This window comes from Clarias gariepinus, chromosome 2, assembly GCF_024256425.1.
Source record: "Clarias gariepinus isolate MV-2021 ecotype Netherlands chromosome 2, CGAR_prim_01v2, whole genome shotgun sequence".
NCBI lineage: Eukaryota > Metazoa > Chordata > Actinopteri > Siluriformes > Clariidae > Clarias > Clarias gariepinus.
This window is the reverse complement of record NC_071101.1, coordinates 4,436,200-4,452,161: the sequence shown is the minus strand read 5'-3', so window position 1 is coordinate 4,452,161 and position 15,962 is coordinate 4,436,200. Positions and strand designations below refer to the sequence as shown.

The 15,962-nt window shown below is 36.8% G+C and overlaps 2 protein-coding genes across 2 annotated transcripts in view; one reads left to right on the top strand and one right to left on the bottom strand.

Moving 5' to 3' along the window:
* LOC128518030 (CD276 antigen homolog) overlaps nucleotides 1-15,962 on the bottom strand; it is a 56,597-nt gene that overhangs the window by 5,826 nt on the left and 34,809 nt on the right. The window lies entirely within an intron of this gene.
* Nucleotides 1-15,962, top strand: part of LOC128518033 (butyrophilin subfamily 2 member A2-like) — a 127,601-nt gene that overhangs the window by 90,102 nt on the left and 21,537 nt on the right. The window contains exon 3 of the mRNA XM_053491161.1: nucleotides 3,091-3,632. Within this exon, the coding sequence (XP_053347136.1) occupies nucleotides 3,091-3,455 (365 nt within the window). The 3' untranslated portion in view covers nucleotides 3,456-3,632. The remainder of the gene's footprint in view (nucleotides 1-3,090; nucleotides 3,633-15,962) is intronic.

The following is a 15,962-nucleotide window of genomic DNA, read 5'->3' as shown; positions in this document are numbered from 1 at the left end:
ATGTGTTTATTTTAGTTTTCACGGTGCTTACGCTGGTTGCAGAATAAAATCAATTGCACCCGTTAGAGACTCTCTGCCTTGTATTCAGAAGCCAAGGGCTGCGACAAGTAACATCTTCATCTTCACAATAGTCCATTCCCCAGCCCCGTCCCCCAGCAACTACACCCCATCATCTCTACAACCACTCTTGGCCTTTCACTGGTTTCATCACATATTTAACCTAAACCTGATTCCTGTGTCCAAAAATAAAGACCCATTCACACCAATTACCATGTTCCAACTACCATGTTCTAATTACCATGTTCCAATTACCATGTTCCAATTACCATGTTCCAATTACCATGTTCTAATTACCATGCACTTCTTTTTACAGTTCAGTGTAAATTTTCAAGGTGACAAGATGACATAGTCTAGTCCCAAATTAGAAAAACAGGAATTAATTTACAAAGTATTTCTGCTTCTAAAAAATACACTTTTAACTTTTACACTTTTAACAGAGGAAATGTAAATTGGTTGGGTTGTGCAGGTATTTGCATAACCGCAAAACTAGGGTTGCCAGGGTTAGTAAACCCGCCACATCTCTAAACCTATATTAATAAAGAACTGATCCAGTACTACAGTGGGTGTAAAATGTGATTTTCATCTTAATCTGAGTGATTGTGTGACTTTGGTCATCACACTGTCATTACCTATGGAGTGAAATCAGAGTCAGAAGAACTTCAACCTGAGTGTGTTATACTTTAGAAACACATTTATAATACATATGTAGTGTTTAACAAGAAAACATGTGATAAATGTCATGTTTAGGGGAAGATAATGTATTTGTACAGTTCAATAAGACAAGAAAACAAACACATGATAAAAAGTCAGGACAGAAATATTAGTGTTTCTCAACAGACTTATCTCTGAAAATAAACCTGGTTTCAAAGTGTTCGGTTTACAGCTCGTAGAGCGCAAAATATAGGATCTGGCAACCCGTGTTTACTTTTTACAGAGTCGGAGTAAGTCACGTTAAGTCAAGTTCCAGTACGGGACGATTGCGATCCTCCGTTCCTGCACTTTACTCATATTATAAAAGGTCACACGAGCCTAAATTTTACCTTCAGGAAACTCGCCCGACCGGTTTTTATACTGGGACTAAAAAACGGCCCTGGCATTTTTGACCCACCCTAATTTTTTAAACAATATCCTGAGGCATATGACACATCAAAGGATATATGCACTCACTGTTTCGTTTTTAAACATTAACCCACAGTAACCTGCATGGAAGCGAATAACCTTGATAAAAATTATTCTTAATTATTATTATTGTTGTTATTATCCAATCTTTTATTAGCAATTCTCTCTCTCTCTCTCTCTCACACACACACACACACACACACACAACCTGAGGTTACTTTTCACAGAGCCGCAATCAGTCACAATAATTCACATTCCACGTGTAACTTCTACATTCCGTCAGGTAACATTCCGCACGTTTCCCCAAGGTTGATATAAAACCTCTGTAGAGAGACACACACACACACACACTCCTCCACCCGGAGAGCTGCTGCTGTAAGTGTGTGTGAAGTTGTGAAGGAGAGGAAACTCGGATCTGCTTGATGTTTTGTTGAAGGATTTGTGTAACTTTAATGTGATGATGTGATTTAAAGTGTAAACACAGTGTCTGAGACATGAAGAGAGGGTGAGTGTGAACTTTATATAACTCTATAAACTCTATATCACAGCTCTTACACAACTCAGAACTTCACTTAGTGCACTAATTACACAACACTCATAGAGTTTAGATATTCATTCAGCAGTTACATACAGTATATTCAACATTAATCATAAATAGAAACAGTAAACACATTCTAGCTGCTTCCACAATATTGTGTTTAACTACAGAAATGCTGTAAAGGAACATCAACGTCAAGCAAACTGTCAATCATCTACAGAAACACTCTGAATTATGGCATTAGATTAGATTAGATTAGATTAGATTGAACTTTATTGTCACTGCACATGTACTGTACGGTACGAGGCATCAGAATCCAGGTATCATCTACACACGAGTACAACAAAGCACAGCAACACAGACAAATACAAACACATACAGCGACCAACAACAGCGGGTCTTAACAATGGCCAGGGATTTGCTTCATACGAATTTGATGGCATTTCATTCTTGTGAGTTTAGCGCGTTTGTTCTCGTCGTCCATCAATCAATCAGTGCAGTGGGTTTCGGAGTGCAATTTTTTTCCTTCCCTATTGCATTGTATTTTTTTATTTTTTTTTTTCATTTTCATGTATTTTTTTACTCGAAAATTAGCGAATATGATTTAAAATGTAGAAAAGTACAATACTTCAAACAAAACATACTTAAGTAATTTCCAGAGTCTGTAACAGGGTCTCCTGTATAGTGGAATGCTAGCCAGCATTAATAAGGCCCCAGTTCTCCATCAGTAAATTCCTGGAGTCCTGGATTCTGGCCGTGTCATCAGGGACGAAAAACTCCATGAATGGGATCAGGGTGACATGCTTTGGTGTAAAACACACAGAACTGCATGAAGGTTCAAGGTTCAAACCCCACCACCACCAAGTTGGCTTGAGCCAGACCCTGAACCCTCACCTGCCCAGATGTGTAATGAAAATGTCAGTCGCTCAGGATGAGGACCGAATGCTGTAAATGTAAACAGCCTCCTCTCAAACCTGATTATTCTCACATTCTGTGTGTGAAGCTAAAACTGCTGCTAATTCACACTCACATGACTTTAGCGAGCTTGGCTTGAATGCAAACCTCCGTGTTGTTTAATATGATGTTATATATTATATTATACCATGTGAATAGATAATACTTCAAATCTCAGAAAAAATGGTAAAGTAATATCAAGAAGCAGTTTATAAAATGTTATTTATTTATTTGTTTATTTAATTATTTATTTCATAGAACATCTGCAGACCAGGAGGGCATAGTTAGAGTCATGACCTTCTTTTCTGTTATCTGCATCGTGTGGATCAGCATCTGTGTGGGTCAGTAACTAAATAATATATGAAACATAAAGTCCTTAAAATACATGATTTATCTAGATTAAAATTTTCATATTTCAGACATCGTCTCTGCTCTACTTCAGATCAGTGTATCTGGCCCAGTGGGTTCTACAGCTGTCCTGCCCTGTGAACTGACGAGTGTAGACACTGACATACCGTATATTAGATGGAACACTGAATCTGAGATTGTGTTTGAGCGAGAGGGTGTGGAGTCGTATCCAGCTGGGGGATATGAGGGTCGTGTGGACGTTCCTGTGGAGGAGCTGCGTAAGGGGAACTGTTCACTGGTGTTACACAATCTGACATTTACTGATACAGGAGTCTACACCAGCTACCAGACAGTGAGACACACCAAGAGATCTGTCCGTGTTAGGAGAGGAACAGTCCTGATCAACAGTGTTAATCTCTCAGTCTATGGTGAGTGAGTTAGTGTCAGTAGAACACACACTGAGCGTTACACACACCAGAGAACAAAGCTGGAAATAACTAATGATTATAAAAGTGTAAATCTTACTGTGTTATGATGCAGTAATGTGTGTTTTCTTTCCCTTTAGTTCCCCCTCTTAAAGAAACAGACGTTGGTATTTCAGCAGCTCCCACAGGTGAGTCAGTATCTACCTTCCCCTTATTTTCATCACTAATCAATAATTAATAGTCTGTTCCAGAACGTTAGAGGTGGAAGTAGGACTGGTTTATAAAATCCCACTTTAGAAATTACAGCCATCTGCAACATGTTGGGTTTTTCTCTTGTTTTAACAATGTGTGTTCTACAATCATTGTGCTTCAGATAAAGACCAGGTTATAAATAAAACTCATTTCTGTCTCTCTGCAGTAATGAACAATGAACACATTTATATACACAATCTAAAATAATAAAATAAATGTTTGTCCAGAACAGCAAGAACACTGTTGAGACTATACTAGTGTATTTGCTTTTAATTTTGCACAGTTACTGTTAAGTCCATAAGTATTCGGACACAATGCTATTGTTGTTACCTCTCAAGGGCTTTAAGTAAAATATTGCACCTGATCAGGAATTGCAGCCTTTCTTTCCTTTTGTGTTTTTTTTCTTTCTTTTTTTCTTTTGTTCCAAAATCTCTCCATTTTAACAGTATCTAGTAACTAGACACCTGATTGATGAGTAGTTTGATGGTAGTCGTGACCTTTTTCTTAGTTATTTATTAATTTTTCATCACTTATTTTACTTCTTAATATTATTTAAATTTTCTACAAGTCCCTGGAACTTTACTGGAAACTTGTGTGATTGTGTGTGTTCTAGCTAAACTAAAATAAAACACATTTCTTTCATTTCTGTCTCTCTGCAGTAATGAAGAGTCCTCACCCACTGGTCCTGGTCCTGTCCCTCGTCTCATGTTTACTCGTCCAGCTCTTCTGTGGAGAAACATGAGTGTGACCTACAGCTGTGTACAGGACTGTGTGTTTCAATCACACACAGTAAACTACACACTGCAGCTTTTACACACTTTCCTGTCAGAACTCAGCATTAGTGAGACTGGACTTTCTTCCAGAACTGAACTTGAAGAGGATTTTGTTCTGGAGGAACCAGTTTGTTCTTCTCACAGCGTGGTGTATCAAATGATCCAAACATCTGCACTTTACTCTGAGTTAAGCTGGTGTTACACTGCACAGTTACAGCAGATCTTTATTATCATTACTGATCACATTATACGAGACGATCTCAAGGACATTTGATTGTTTGTTTGATCAAACAACCTCACCTCTCCAGTCTCACCCTCATCACTGGAGTTCCTCAGGGGTGTGTATTGTCCCCTCTCTTGTACTCCCTTTTCTCCCATGGCTGTGTACCTGCCTCTGCCTCAAACAGCATTATCAAGTTCACAGATGACACCACAGTGGTGGACCTGATCAGAGGTGACGATGAGACGCTTACAGGGAGGAGATCCAGCACCTAGTGACATGGTGTGAGGACAATAACCTGGAACTCAACACCAAGAAGATGAAGGAGGTCATTGTGGATTTCAGACGAGGTGGAAATCTCACACACACTCACATTCACATTAACAGAGCTGTTGTTAAGTGTGTACCCAGATTTATCTCTGAGGGCCTCATCTGGTGTTAACTAGTACACCACTGCACTCTCACTGTCTGTCTGTATTACACCGCTTCATCCACTTTGAATCTTTATACAATCAGTAACTTATGTTTATTATTGCACTGTATATTCCACTCATATTTATTCTGTATATATTGTATCATACACATGTACATATATGGATGTCTGTATCATGTTTATTTGAGCATGTTATCTTCTTGACATGTTATACTGTATGCACCATATCCTTATTACTTACTGCACTTGTACATTAATCACTCTCACCCCTGTACATATGAACCCACACCCTCATTTACCTCATTATTATTTATTGTAAATAGGACACTTATGCACTTCTCATGTACTTTTCACAATGACAACAAAGTTTAATCTATTTTATTTAAATTTTAAGTAATTTTAAAATTATCAGAAATAGATATTTAATTCTATTTGTAATAATAATTATATAAATTGTGAAAATCAGTGTTTAACTTGTAAATGTCTCCCTAATGATAACTGAACATTAGCATTAACACTGGACTAATCAGATCAGAAGGAGATTAGGGGGCGTGGTCTCTCATAAAAACAATTAGACCAGATTAAATATCAGGCTTTAAGATTGTGTTCAGGTGGGATTAGGACACGTCCAACATCAGTCCTGCAGGGTGACATGGGGGAAATGTCCCTGGGTCTCAGAAGGACACAACTGTCCCTTAACTACTGGCTTCATCTGCAAAGACAAAAGCTGGATCACGTGACACAAGTCTCATTAAAGTCTTGTTGTAAAAATATATAAGAGAAATAATAATAATAATAATAATAATAATAATAATAGTTTCTGAACTAACAGCTCAGTATCAGACAGTAAACATTCCTTCATACGTGTGTAGTGTGAGTTCTGTCTGTTAATCTGTCAGTGCTTTTATTTCTCCTCATCTTAAACAGTCCTCTGTAGAGCCTGGGACAAACTCAACTTATTACACACACTGACTGGAGTGTGTGTGTGTGTGTGTGTGTGTGTGTTTCTTGTGAAAATGTTGTCTATTTGCAACAAAATGTTTGAAGATTTTGTGATCACACCCTAATATCTTAGCAATTTAGAAGTGCTGCATTCCTTTAAAAGACTTTTTCAGAGTCAGGTATTTTTTTTTGTTCCTTTAGCCCAGTGGTTCTCAAAGTGTGTGGCGCCCACTAGTGGGGAATACAGATATGACAGGTGGGGCGCAATGAACGGGAGGGAATTAGTGGAAAATAATAGGAAAGTACCTATTCTAATTCATGCTTTTCTTTATTGATTTATTTAATCTTTATTTTCTTTATCGGACACTCGAAACTAAATAATGACACACAAAGAAATGGATCATTAATACAAGTAAATTAAAATAACATCAGAGAAAAAGTGGAACCATAGTGCAACAATAACGGTTTAACGTCGGCATGTTAATTCCAGAGGAACAATATATAAGGAAACATTCGGTATTATATATGTAGTTTCATTTATTCCCATGTGTATTCTGATGTTTCTGTATTTTTGTTAAACATTAATATTTTATCGGTCAGTACTAGTCTGGTATTTCTAGTTTCCAGTGTGGTAACAAAGTTGCTTTTTGATCCTTCAGGCGCTGAACAGAAGATCAAAATCGTTCTACGCTTTTTGTTGCTGTGCGGCATTTAGCGATGATCCCTAAATCACTCGTTGCGCCGTAGAGAATAATGGTGTTTATGCTTTTAAACATAATATATAATTTAAGGCGGATGTAGCTTAAAGACAATGTAGAGAGGAAATATATCTGGGTATCTTATTCGCGGGTTTATTTGCGCAGCTATTGAATTCGGAGATGCGAATATCAAACTAACTTTACCGCGGTCACAAACACGTGTTATGCGCTAAAATGCCCCCCTTGCCACGGATAGATTTTTCAATAAATAGTAAAATTGGCCGTTTTGGTTATCATTTTGTTGACAAGTGGGGCTTGAAAATTCGCCCACCCCCTTAAGTGGGGAATGACAGAAAATGTTTGAGAACCACTGGTCTAGACAATCCTGTCTCGGAGGTCTACAGACAATTCCTTAGACTTCATGCTTGCTTTGTGCTCTGACATGAACTGTCAACTGTGGGACCTTATATAGACAGGTGTGTGCCTTTCCAAATCATGTCCAATTCAACTGAATTTACCACAGGTGGACTCCAAATTAAGCTGCAGAAACATCTCAAGGATGATCAGGGGGAACAGGATGATCAAGGGAAACAGGATGATCAGGGGATGCGCCTGAGTTCAATTTTGAGCTTTATGGCAAAGGCTCTGAATGCTTATATACATGTACTTTATAATTTTTTATATATATATATATAAATTAGCAAAAATCTCAAGTAACCTTTTTTCATGTTGTCATTATGGGGTGTTCTGTGTAGAATTCTGAGGAAAATATATAGTCTATTCAATTCAATTTTATTTGTATTGTGCTTGTAACAATTGTCATTGTGGCAAAGCAGCTTTACACAATTAAAATAATTATTCATCTATCAAATGTAGCGTTCTATCTTGTGTCTGCTGAATAAAACCTGTTTGATCTAAGCTATATATTGGGGGAGAATTACCTTAATTCGTTTTGCCAAAATTTGAGTAAATATTTTGTAGTCTTGATTCAAAATAATCAATTATCATATTGATGATTGTTAATAATCATTAGCATTGTTTTAATTAAACTTTATGTTGGTAGTGATGCAATGGTTTCATTATCAGTTATTCAGGGCTTGGTGTGGGCTTGCTATTTAAACGTTATTATGTTAACGCTTCGTTATTCCCTCGCATCAAAATGCAAGGGAAAAGTTTTCATGCTTCGGCAATACAAGTGAATACAGTCATATATTACATACAGTATAATATTGAGTGTGTTTTGTAGGATTCTCTCTTAATCAAGTGTGTTTTTGAATGTTATTGTGAATATAAAGCACACCATAGCATCATGCCAGCAGCATACTTATCATATTAGCATCATGCTAGGAACATGCTTAACATATAAGATTCATGCTAACAACATGCTTATCATCTTAACATCATATTAGCAATATGCTAATATTGTTAGCATCATGCTATCAACATGCTAATTATGTTAGCATCATGCTAACAGCATGCTAATGATATTGTTAGGGGAGCATGGCTTATGAGCATCATGATAAACGTGAAAGACTGATTGCCTGAGTTATAAATGAGCCCTGCCCCATGTCTCTAGGACAATGGGATCCACAGTTACCGCCCACCCCTCAGAAACGTCATGTCAAGCACCTTCATTCCCGAATGACCCACCTCCTTCTTGGGTGGCCAACAAACGGTATGGGAATAGTTATGTGCCAAAGTCCCCATTATATGTCAATGGGGCAAATTTGCTTGCATCCCACCAGTAAAACTTATGCTCTCTTGTGGGGTATGTCCTGACACAGCTTGTAAGCCTCTTCAATTGTGGTAAATCTGTGATTTCTACAAAATGCTCTTGCTCTGCGCTACAATCCGTCAAATTTGGTCTTAATGTTAAGTCTGTGGGAGTCTTTGGGGTGGTAAATTGGGACTAGTTATGCGCCAAACTTTTGTACGGAAGAAAAAAAACGCGGGAAAATAAAAATAATAATAAGCCTGTGAGATAATAATGGTGATGCTTTCAAGCCCCCCTATATAAAAAAATTATCAAACCACTGGTATTTTATATTAAAACATTTATATTGTGTATTAGACTTTAACATGTAATATCTTTCGATCATGTTTAATCAGCACTATTTTCCTTTAAAATATTACTTTAATTTGATTACTTCCATTTACATTTAATATGAGGATTTTTGGCTGCTTAATGCTGCAAAAATGGTAAGGAGGCGATAAAAACCGATAAGAATTTCATAAATTTCCTTAAAAATTGAAAATGATTTGAATCGATACCAAGGCCGTTTCCGAGGTGTTAATGTTGGAAGATGCTTGACAATTTTTTTTAACATACTCAAACTTCCCTCCAGATACTAACGATGCTGACGAACAGGCAGAGGTGGAAAGAGTAATAAAATTTTGTACTTAAGTAAAAGTACTGTTACTTTAGTGAACTTTTACTAAAGTAAAGTTACCCTTATAAAAATCTACTCAAGTAAAAGTAAAAAGTAGCTCATTAAAAATTTACTCAGAGTAAAAGTTACTTTTTTTTTTAACAGCGGGGGTGGGATGGGGGATGGAACACCCTTGCATAATAAATCTGTTCCCTTTGTTGTGTTTGAAATCAAAGTGGTCGCTTAAATATGACCAGGGGTTTGCTTCATAAGAATTTGTTGGCATTTCACTTTCAGCTGTGTCTGCATGACTGACATCTGTTTTGTCCGTCTCCATCGTTCTTGTGAATTTAGTGCGTTTGTTCTCCACGCCTATTAATCAATCAGTGCAGTGGTTTCCGGGGTGCATTTTTTTTCTTCCCCGTTGTATTATTTGTATTATTTTTCATTTTCATTCATTTATTTTTTACTCAATAGCCAATATGATTTAAAATTTAGTAAAGTACAATACTTAAAAAAAAAACATATTTAAGTAAAAGTAAAATTACAGATTTTAAAAACTACTTTAAAAAGTAGAAGTACACAAAAAGTCTACTCAATTATAGTAATGCGAGTAAATGTAATTTATTACTTTCCAAGTCTACGAACAGGAAAGGATTCATACCAAGCCCGAAAGAGACCATAAGGTGCCATTACCATCCTCAAAAAAACTCTCCAGGGGTCTTAAATTTACATTGGTCTAGATTAGGGAGCAAATTCAGCTCTGTAGAATGGGAGCCTATTTTTTCCTTCCTTAGGCAACACTGAGATTACTGCCTCTGTCCAAGAAAAGGGGATTCTGCCTGTTCTTAGCACATAATTGTATGTATCCTTCGATTATTGGTATTAATATTTCCTTTATTTCTTTAGTACCACTTTAGCTTCTTTAAATTCTTTTTTTCAAAATATCCTTGCCTAATATAACATTTTGTTCATCAGTTACTTTAAGAAGTTTGAGCATGTCAAGAAAGGCCTCCATCTTCATTTAAATTTTTAAAACAAAATGTTAAATTTTTTGTTCAAAATGTTTTATTAAACAAATACAAATGATCTCTAATAAAACAAATACACACACACACACACACACACACACACACCAGAAAGCCCCTGAACACAATGCGCCCTCTAGAGGTTATTCTTGACAGTCACATTTGATGCTGGGAACTTGTTTGCGTGAGTAGATTTAGGTGTGCGGATTCAGAGTGGAATGCAGAAAGACAGACAAAAAGAAACTAGGGAGACGAGGCACTGGGGTGATTTGTGAAAAGTGTATAAATTAAAGTTAGAAACTTATTTTGTGTCCCTAATTTATATGTAACTTTTAATTCAACTTTGACCTGTGACAGGGAATATCAAAACACACCCTCTGTTGATTAGATGTTGATTTATAGGTTAAATGAGAAAAGTACGGTGGCCCTGAAGTGCAAAACAAATAAAAAAAAATGTAAAACAAAAAAACAAAACTGAAAGCAAAATAACAAAACCCAAAACAAAATAACAAATTCAAAACCAAATTAACAAAATGGAAAACAAAATAACTATTTAAAAAACAAAATATCTATTTTGGGTTTGTTATTTTGTTTTTGGATTTGTTAATTTGGTTTTAAATTTGTTAATTTGTTTTACGTTTTGTTAATTTGTATTGCACTTCTCGGCCAGTCCGATACAAACCGGAAAAGGTAGGTATAGTTTGCGAATGAAATTCTTACCGCTGATTGGACGAGACATCTGTCACTTAAAATATACAGAAAGTACTGTAGTAGCGGTAAATTTATGTGTGTATGAATGTGCAAACATTATTGTGGTTTCAAATATGGCGTTCATACGGTGGGCCTGAAGTCAGTTTTGTTAATTCGTTTGGACTTTACGGCCTCATAGTTTAAAGTGAAGCAGAACACACAAGAAAAAAAGATAGAGAAACAAGTTCCTACTTCCTGTATATCTTGAGTGACAGATGTCTCGTCAAAGTGCAATACAAATTAACAAAACGGAAAACAAAATAAATAAAAAACTAAATGAACAAATCCGAAAAAAAAAATTGTTTTGGGTTTTGATATTTTGTTTTTGAATTAGTTATTTTGTTTTCCGTTTTGTTAATTTGGTTTTGAATTTGTTATTTTGTTTTTGGTTTTATTATTTCGTTTTTTTATTTATTTTGTTTTCAGTTTTGTTAATTTGTTTTGCACTTCACGGCCACTGTAGTAAATCTGTGGTCTCAAAGTAGATCATCACAAGACAAGCCAGGATTGAAAGTAACATTTTGTGTTATATGACCATAAGTGTAGTAAAATTTCATAATACATGCACAATTATGGTCAATTTCTCACTCACTCACTCGTCATCTATACCACTTTATCCTGTATACAAGGTCACAGGGGGCCTGGACCCTATCCCAGGGGACTTAAGGCACAAGGTGGGGTACACCCTGGACAGGGTGCCAATTCATCACAGGACACACACACACACAGACTCACAAACTTACAGTATGGTTAATTTCTATACAAGAAAAATTAGATTATGTATGTTTAAAGAGATTCTCATGCATTTTCAGTAAAGGTAAATGCTCTTTAACAAGAGTTAGCTAGCTTAAAGTTAACATTACTTTTTTGTTTATGCCGTGGTGTCTGTGGATAAATGTAGTGTGTCCAAGCTTTTGACCGAGACTGTATATTTTTTATTCTATAACTACAACATAAAACTTTATGTGTAATTAACAGATACAACAGACTCCCATGATATTAAGTGATAGTAGTTAACTGATTTGCTGTTGTAGAAGAAGACTTTACAGTACATTGTATCTAAATATTTTAATAATGCTTAGGTCTAATGTCTCTGTATCCATATTTGTATTTGCTTAGTGGGATTTTTGTAACATCAAATGTAAGACAGTAACATACATAAATTTAAAGAAACGGAGTTTCCCTTAAAGACAAATGGTTATAATGAACTAGCCTAGTTGTAAAGTAGTTTTATTGCCAACTTTGTGAAGAAGAAGTGGAGAAGGCGAGTTCTAGAGACACAGAAGCGCCATACACCAGGGGAACCACCTTAAGCATTCCCCTAAAAGAACAGCAGGGGGTGCCCTTCTACAAAGATTAAACATGAGACTTATGTTGGGTGACTACACTTCAAATCAAATTCAAATCAAATTCATATTTATTTGTCACATACACAGTCATACACAGTACGAAATGTAGTGAAATGCTTATACGACCGCCAGTGACCCTAAAAAGAGAATTAAAGCTTATAATAAGAAATAAATATAAATAAAAGAAATACGATAGAAAAATTAAATAGACAAATTTAATTGAACTAGGAAAAATAGAACTAAAAATAGAAATATACTGTACATAAAAATAGAAATATACTGTACAAATAGAGATATACTGTACAAGAAAATTTAAGAAATTGAGATATTTTGATATAAAGAACAGGATCCCATTCGGCCAGCTCGGATCCGGAGTTAAAAACGTCGAATTGTGAGTGTTGTTACAACCCGCAACATGTTGATCGCGCTGTGTATGTTTATGCTTCTGTGCTTTGTAGCGTGTGTGTATATTGTGCCCAGGTCGCGCTCCGCCCCTGATTCCACTCCAGGTTTTCCGACTGCCACTACAACGTGTCCAGGTTCGGCTCCGCTCCTATTCCACTCCAGGTTTTTCGACTGCCACTACAACGTGTCCAGGTTCGGCTCCGCTCCTATTCCACTCCAGGTTTTTCGACTGCCACTACCCCAGCGGCTGGCTGACCTTCCACACGTGCAGTTCCGCCCTTAGTGACGTCAGCAACGAGCGGACCAGTTATAAACCGGAGAGAGACGCAGGAACGGGGTCGCGCGTGTAGGCGAGGTGTTGATTGTTTGGAGAGAGAGTTGTTAGTTTGGTGTTTTTGATATTGGCTTGTGTACCCTGGTTTTTGACTTTATTGCAACCCTTTGACTTCGATTATTGCTTTGTCCCTTTTGGTTTGTTTGTATATATTTTCTGTAAATAATTTCACTTTATGTTTCTGCACGCACCAGTAGTAGGGGTGTGGCTGCCATTTGTTTTGGGGAAAAGGGAATTTATCCACTGTTTTTGGTTTAGGGAGATAGGTAAGTTATCTGTATTTTTTGTTTGTGTTTTGTTTAGGTAAATAAGCTTGTCAAAATACAGATACCCGTTTTGTTTATTATTTTGGCCTGGGTCCACCCTGAAGCTGATCCTGGTGTGGTGTCAGTATTCTCGTTTGCTCTATGTAAAGCAAGTCTTTTTGCCAGCTGATGTGCCTGTCTATTTCTTTCTGGTATATTACACCATTACATTCGACTCTTTTCACACAGTTTAAAATAGAACCCCGAACCTATCATTTGCTTTATGGCCCAACCCTAGACTGGGACGTAACAGTGTATAGCAATAAAAACAAGAGTGTCTCTATCATAACTAATGTACTCAATGGTGGTAATTTGACTGGTTTTAAAACGCTAAAAACGTACTTAAAGAACAAAAACAAAGAAAAGGTGGTCTACCAACTCTTCACCGCGGTGTCAGAGCAACCGGGACAGCACCCGACCTCACCAGCGCCATCTTGGTTCCCTTGAACTTGACCTACTTACTATTACTCAATATTTCTACATTTATACTCTACAGTACACGGAGCACTAATACAGAGTTTATTGTTTTCACAATATTGTGAAAGCAGCTACACTGTGTGTTAGAATTATTTTATATATAAAGGAGTTATTTCTACTCTCTTGCTCTCTTCTGATATTAACGTGTTAAATCTTTCCTGTTGCTATCTTCCTGTCTCCTCTTGCATCTGCTCCTTAAGGTGTGAACGCTCCCACGCTCACCTTCCCATTCTCTCTTCATGTCTCTCTCCCCCTCTCTCTCTCTCTCTCTCTCCCCCTCTGTCTCCTTCCCCCTCTCCCCCTAACTCGAGCCAACATCTTGTGATCTGTCTCTGGACGGACACCTCTCTATCTTCCTCTCCTTTGATTCTTCAGAATCTCACAAGGACATTTACAATGGTTCATGTTCTTTGTAGTAACATATGTCTATGGCACAGGCGTTTGGTCAAACATATATAAACCCCATCTTTTGCTGTTAATAAACAGAGACCTTTCTGACAGACAACGTTTCCGACAGACAGACGCGAGTCTCTCCTGGCGCCAGAGAGGCTTACCGAAGCACAGCGGACAGACCGAGCAACTCGCCCTACTACGTAACTTTAGAAAAACTTTACACTGTGTTTACTGTTTATTAGTATTAGTAACCGTGTGTAGACGCAAAGTCCGGAATTAACTTAAAAATGGGTTCTTACTCTTCACAGAAGCCAGTCAAAATGTCAAACTCCAGTTGGTTCTTGTATTCTATTATATCACACTTGTAAAAACCCTGAACTCCTGTTTCTCAACTCTCAAGTTCGTAGCAGATAAACACAGAACAGAAGTTGTATACCAAAATCATTAGAGAAACAATACTGAATATATATACACACATATTTACATATGAAAAAATCCAAAGAAATTTATACCCTAATTTATTACATGCAAATTAACACACTAAGCAAACTGTTATTATACAAATTATTGCCAGACTACATCAGTTCCTACACCGTGGTTGACAGTGAAAGAGTTTGTAGAAATAGTTAAAAGGGTAAAGCTAAAAATAATCTGATGAGCTTTAATGTAACCAGTGATGATATGATCATTTCAGGTTGAAACCCAAGTACATGTCCAAAAAATCCAGCACATAACTGCTCATCACGTAGGCTACCTTCTACCTAACATTTTAACTTAAACTCAAAGTACTGCCATGGTTTTTTCAATTCTTTTCAGCCAGTTTTGTGTGATGCTGTGACAAAATTGTCTGGACAGACATACAGTCATATACACTGAAATGTTTTAGAGACAGGTTTTTGGTCCTCCAGTGTATGAAATGTAAAGTTACCATTAAAAGAATGAGTTCTGACAAATGTACGAATAAAACCTTTATTTTATTTATATAGATTATCAGTTCTACTAAACAAAAAAGTCCAATTCAGATCCCCTGACCAGAATAAAGTTTATAAAGTTGTATAAAGTTCACACTCACCCTCTCTTCATGTCTCTGACACTGTTTCCACTTGAGTCACATTATCTGCTTAAAGTTACACAAATCCTTTCTCTGCAGTAATATAAAATAGATATGAGCTCGTGAGGTGCTCGGTTTACTTTTTCAACAAAGCATTCCTTAATAGTTGTGTTGGGTGTGTTACAGTTTGGGTATGCTATGTTGGAAAATGTTCAACTTACCAAGCCAGCAACGCTGGCTCACTTTGACTCGCCCCTACGAAAAGAATTCTGAAAATCCAAGGCATGAGAAACTTTGTCAAACACACACACAGACACATTTTGTCTGTCAGAAAGTCTCTTTATCAACAGCAAAAAGATGTGTTTTTTTTGTGTTTGTTTGACCAAACTCCTGTGCCATCGACATATGTTACAACAAAGATTATAAACCATTGTAAATGTCGGAAGTGTAAAGCTGCTTTGCGACAATGACAATTGTCAAAAGCGCTATGAAATAAAATTGAATTAAATGTTCTGGTGAGATCCTGACTAACAAAAGAGTAGAAGTTGGATAGGTGTTCATTCAGAGACGAACCAGGAGATGTTGGCTCGAATTAGAGGGAGGAATGGAGAGAGGGACATGAAGAGAGAATGAAAAGGTGAGCATGGGAGCGTTCGCACCTTTAAAAAACAGATGCAATAGGAGACAGGAATATAGCAACATGGAAGATGGAACACATTAATATCAGATTAATGAAGAA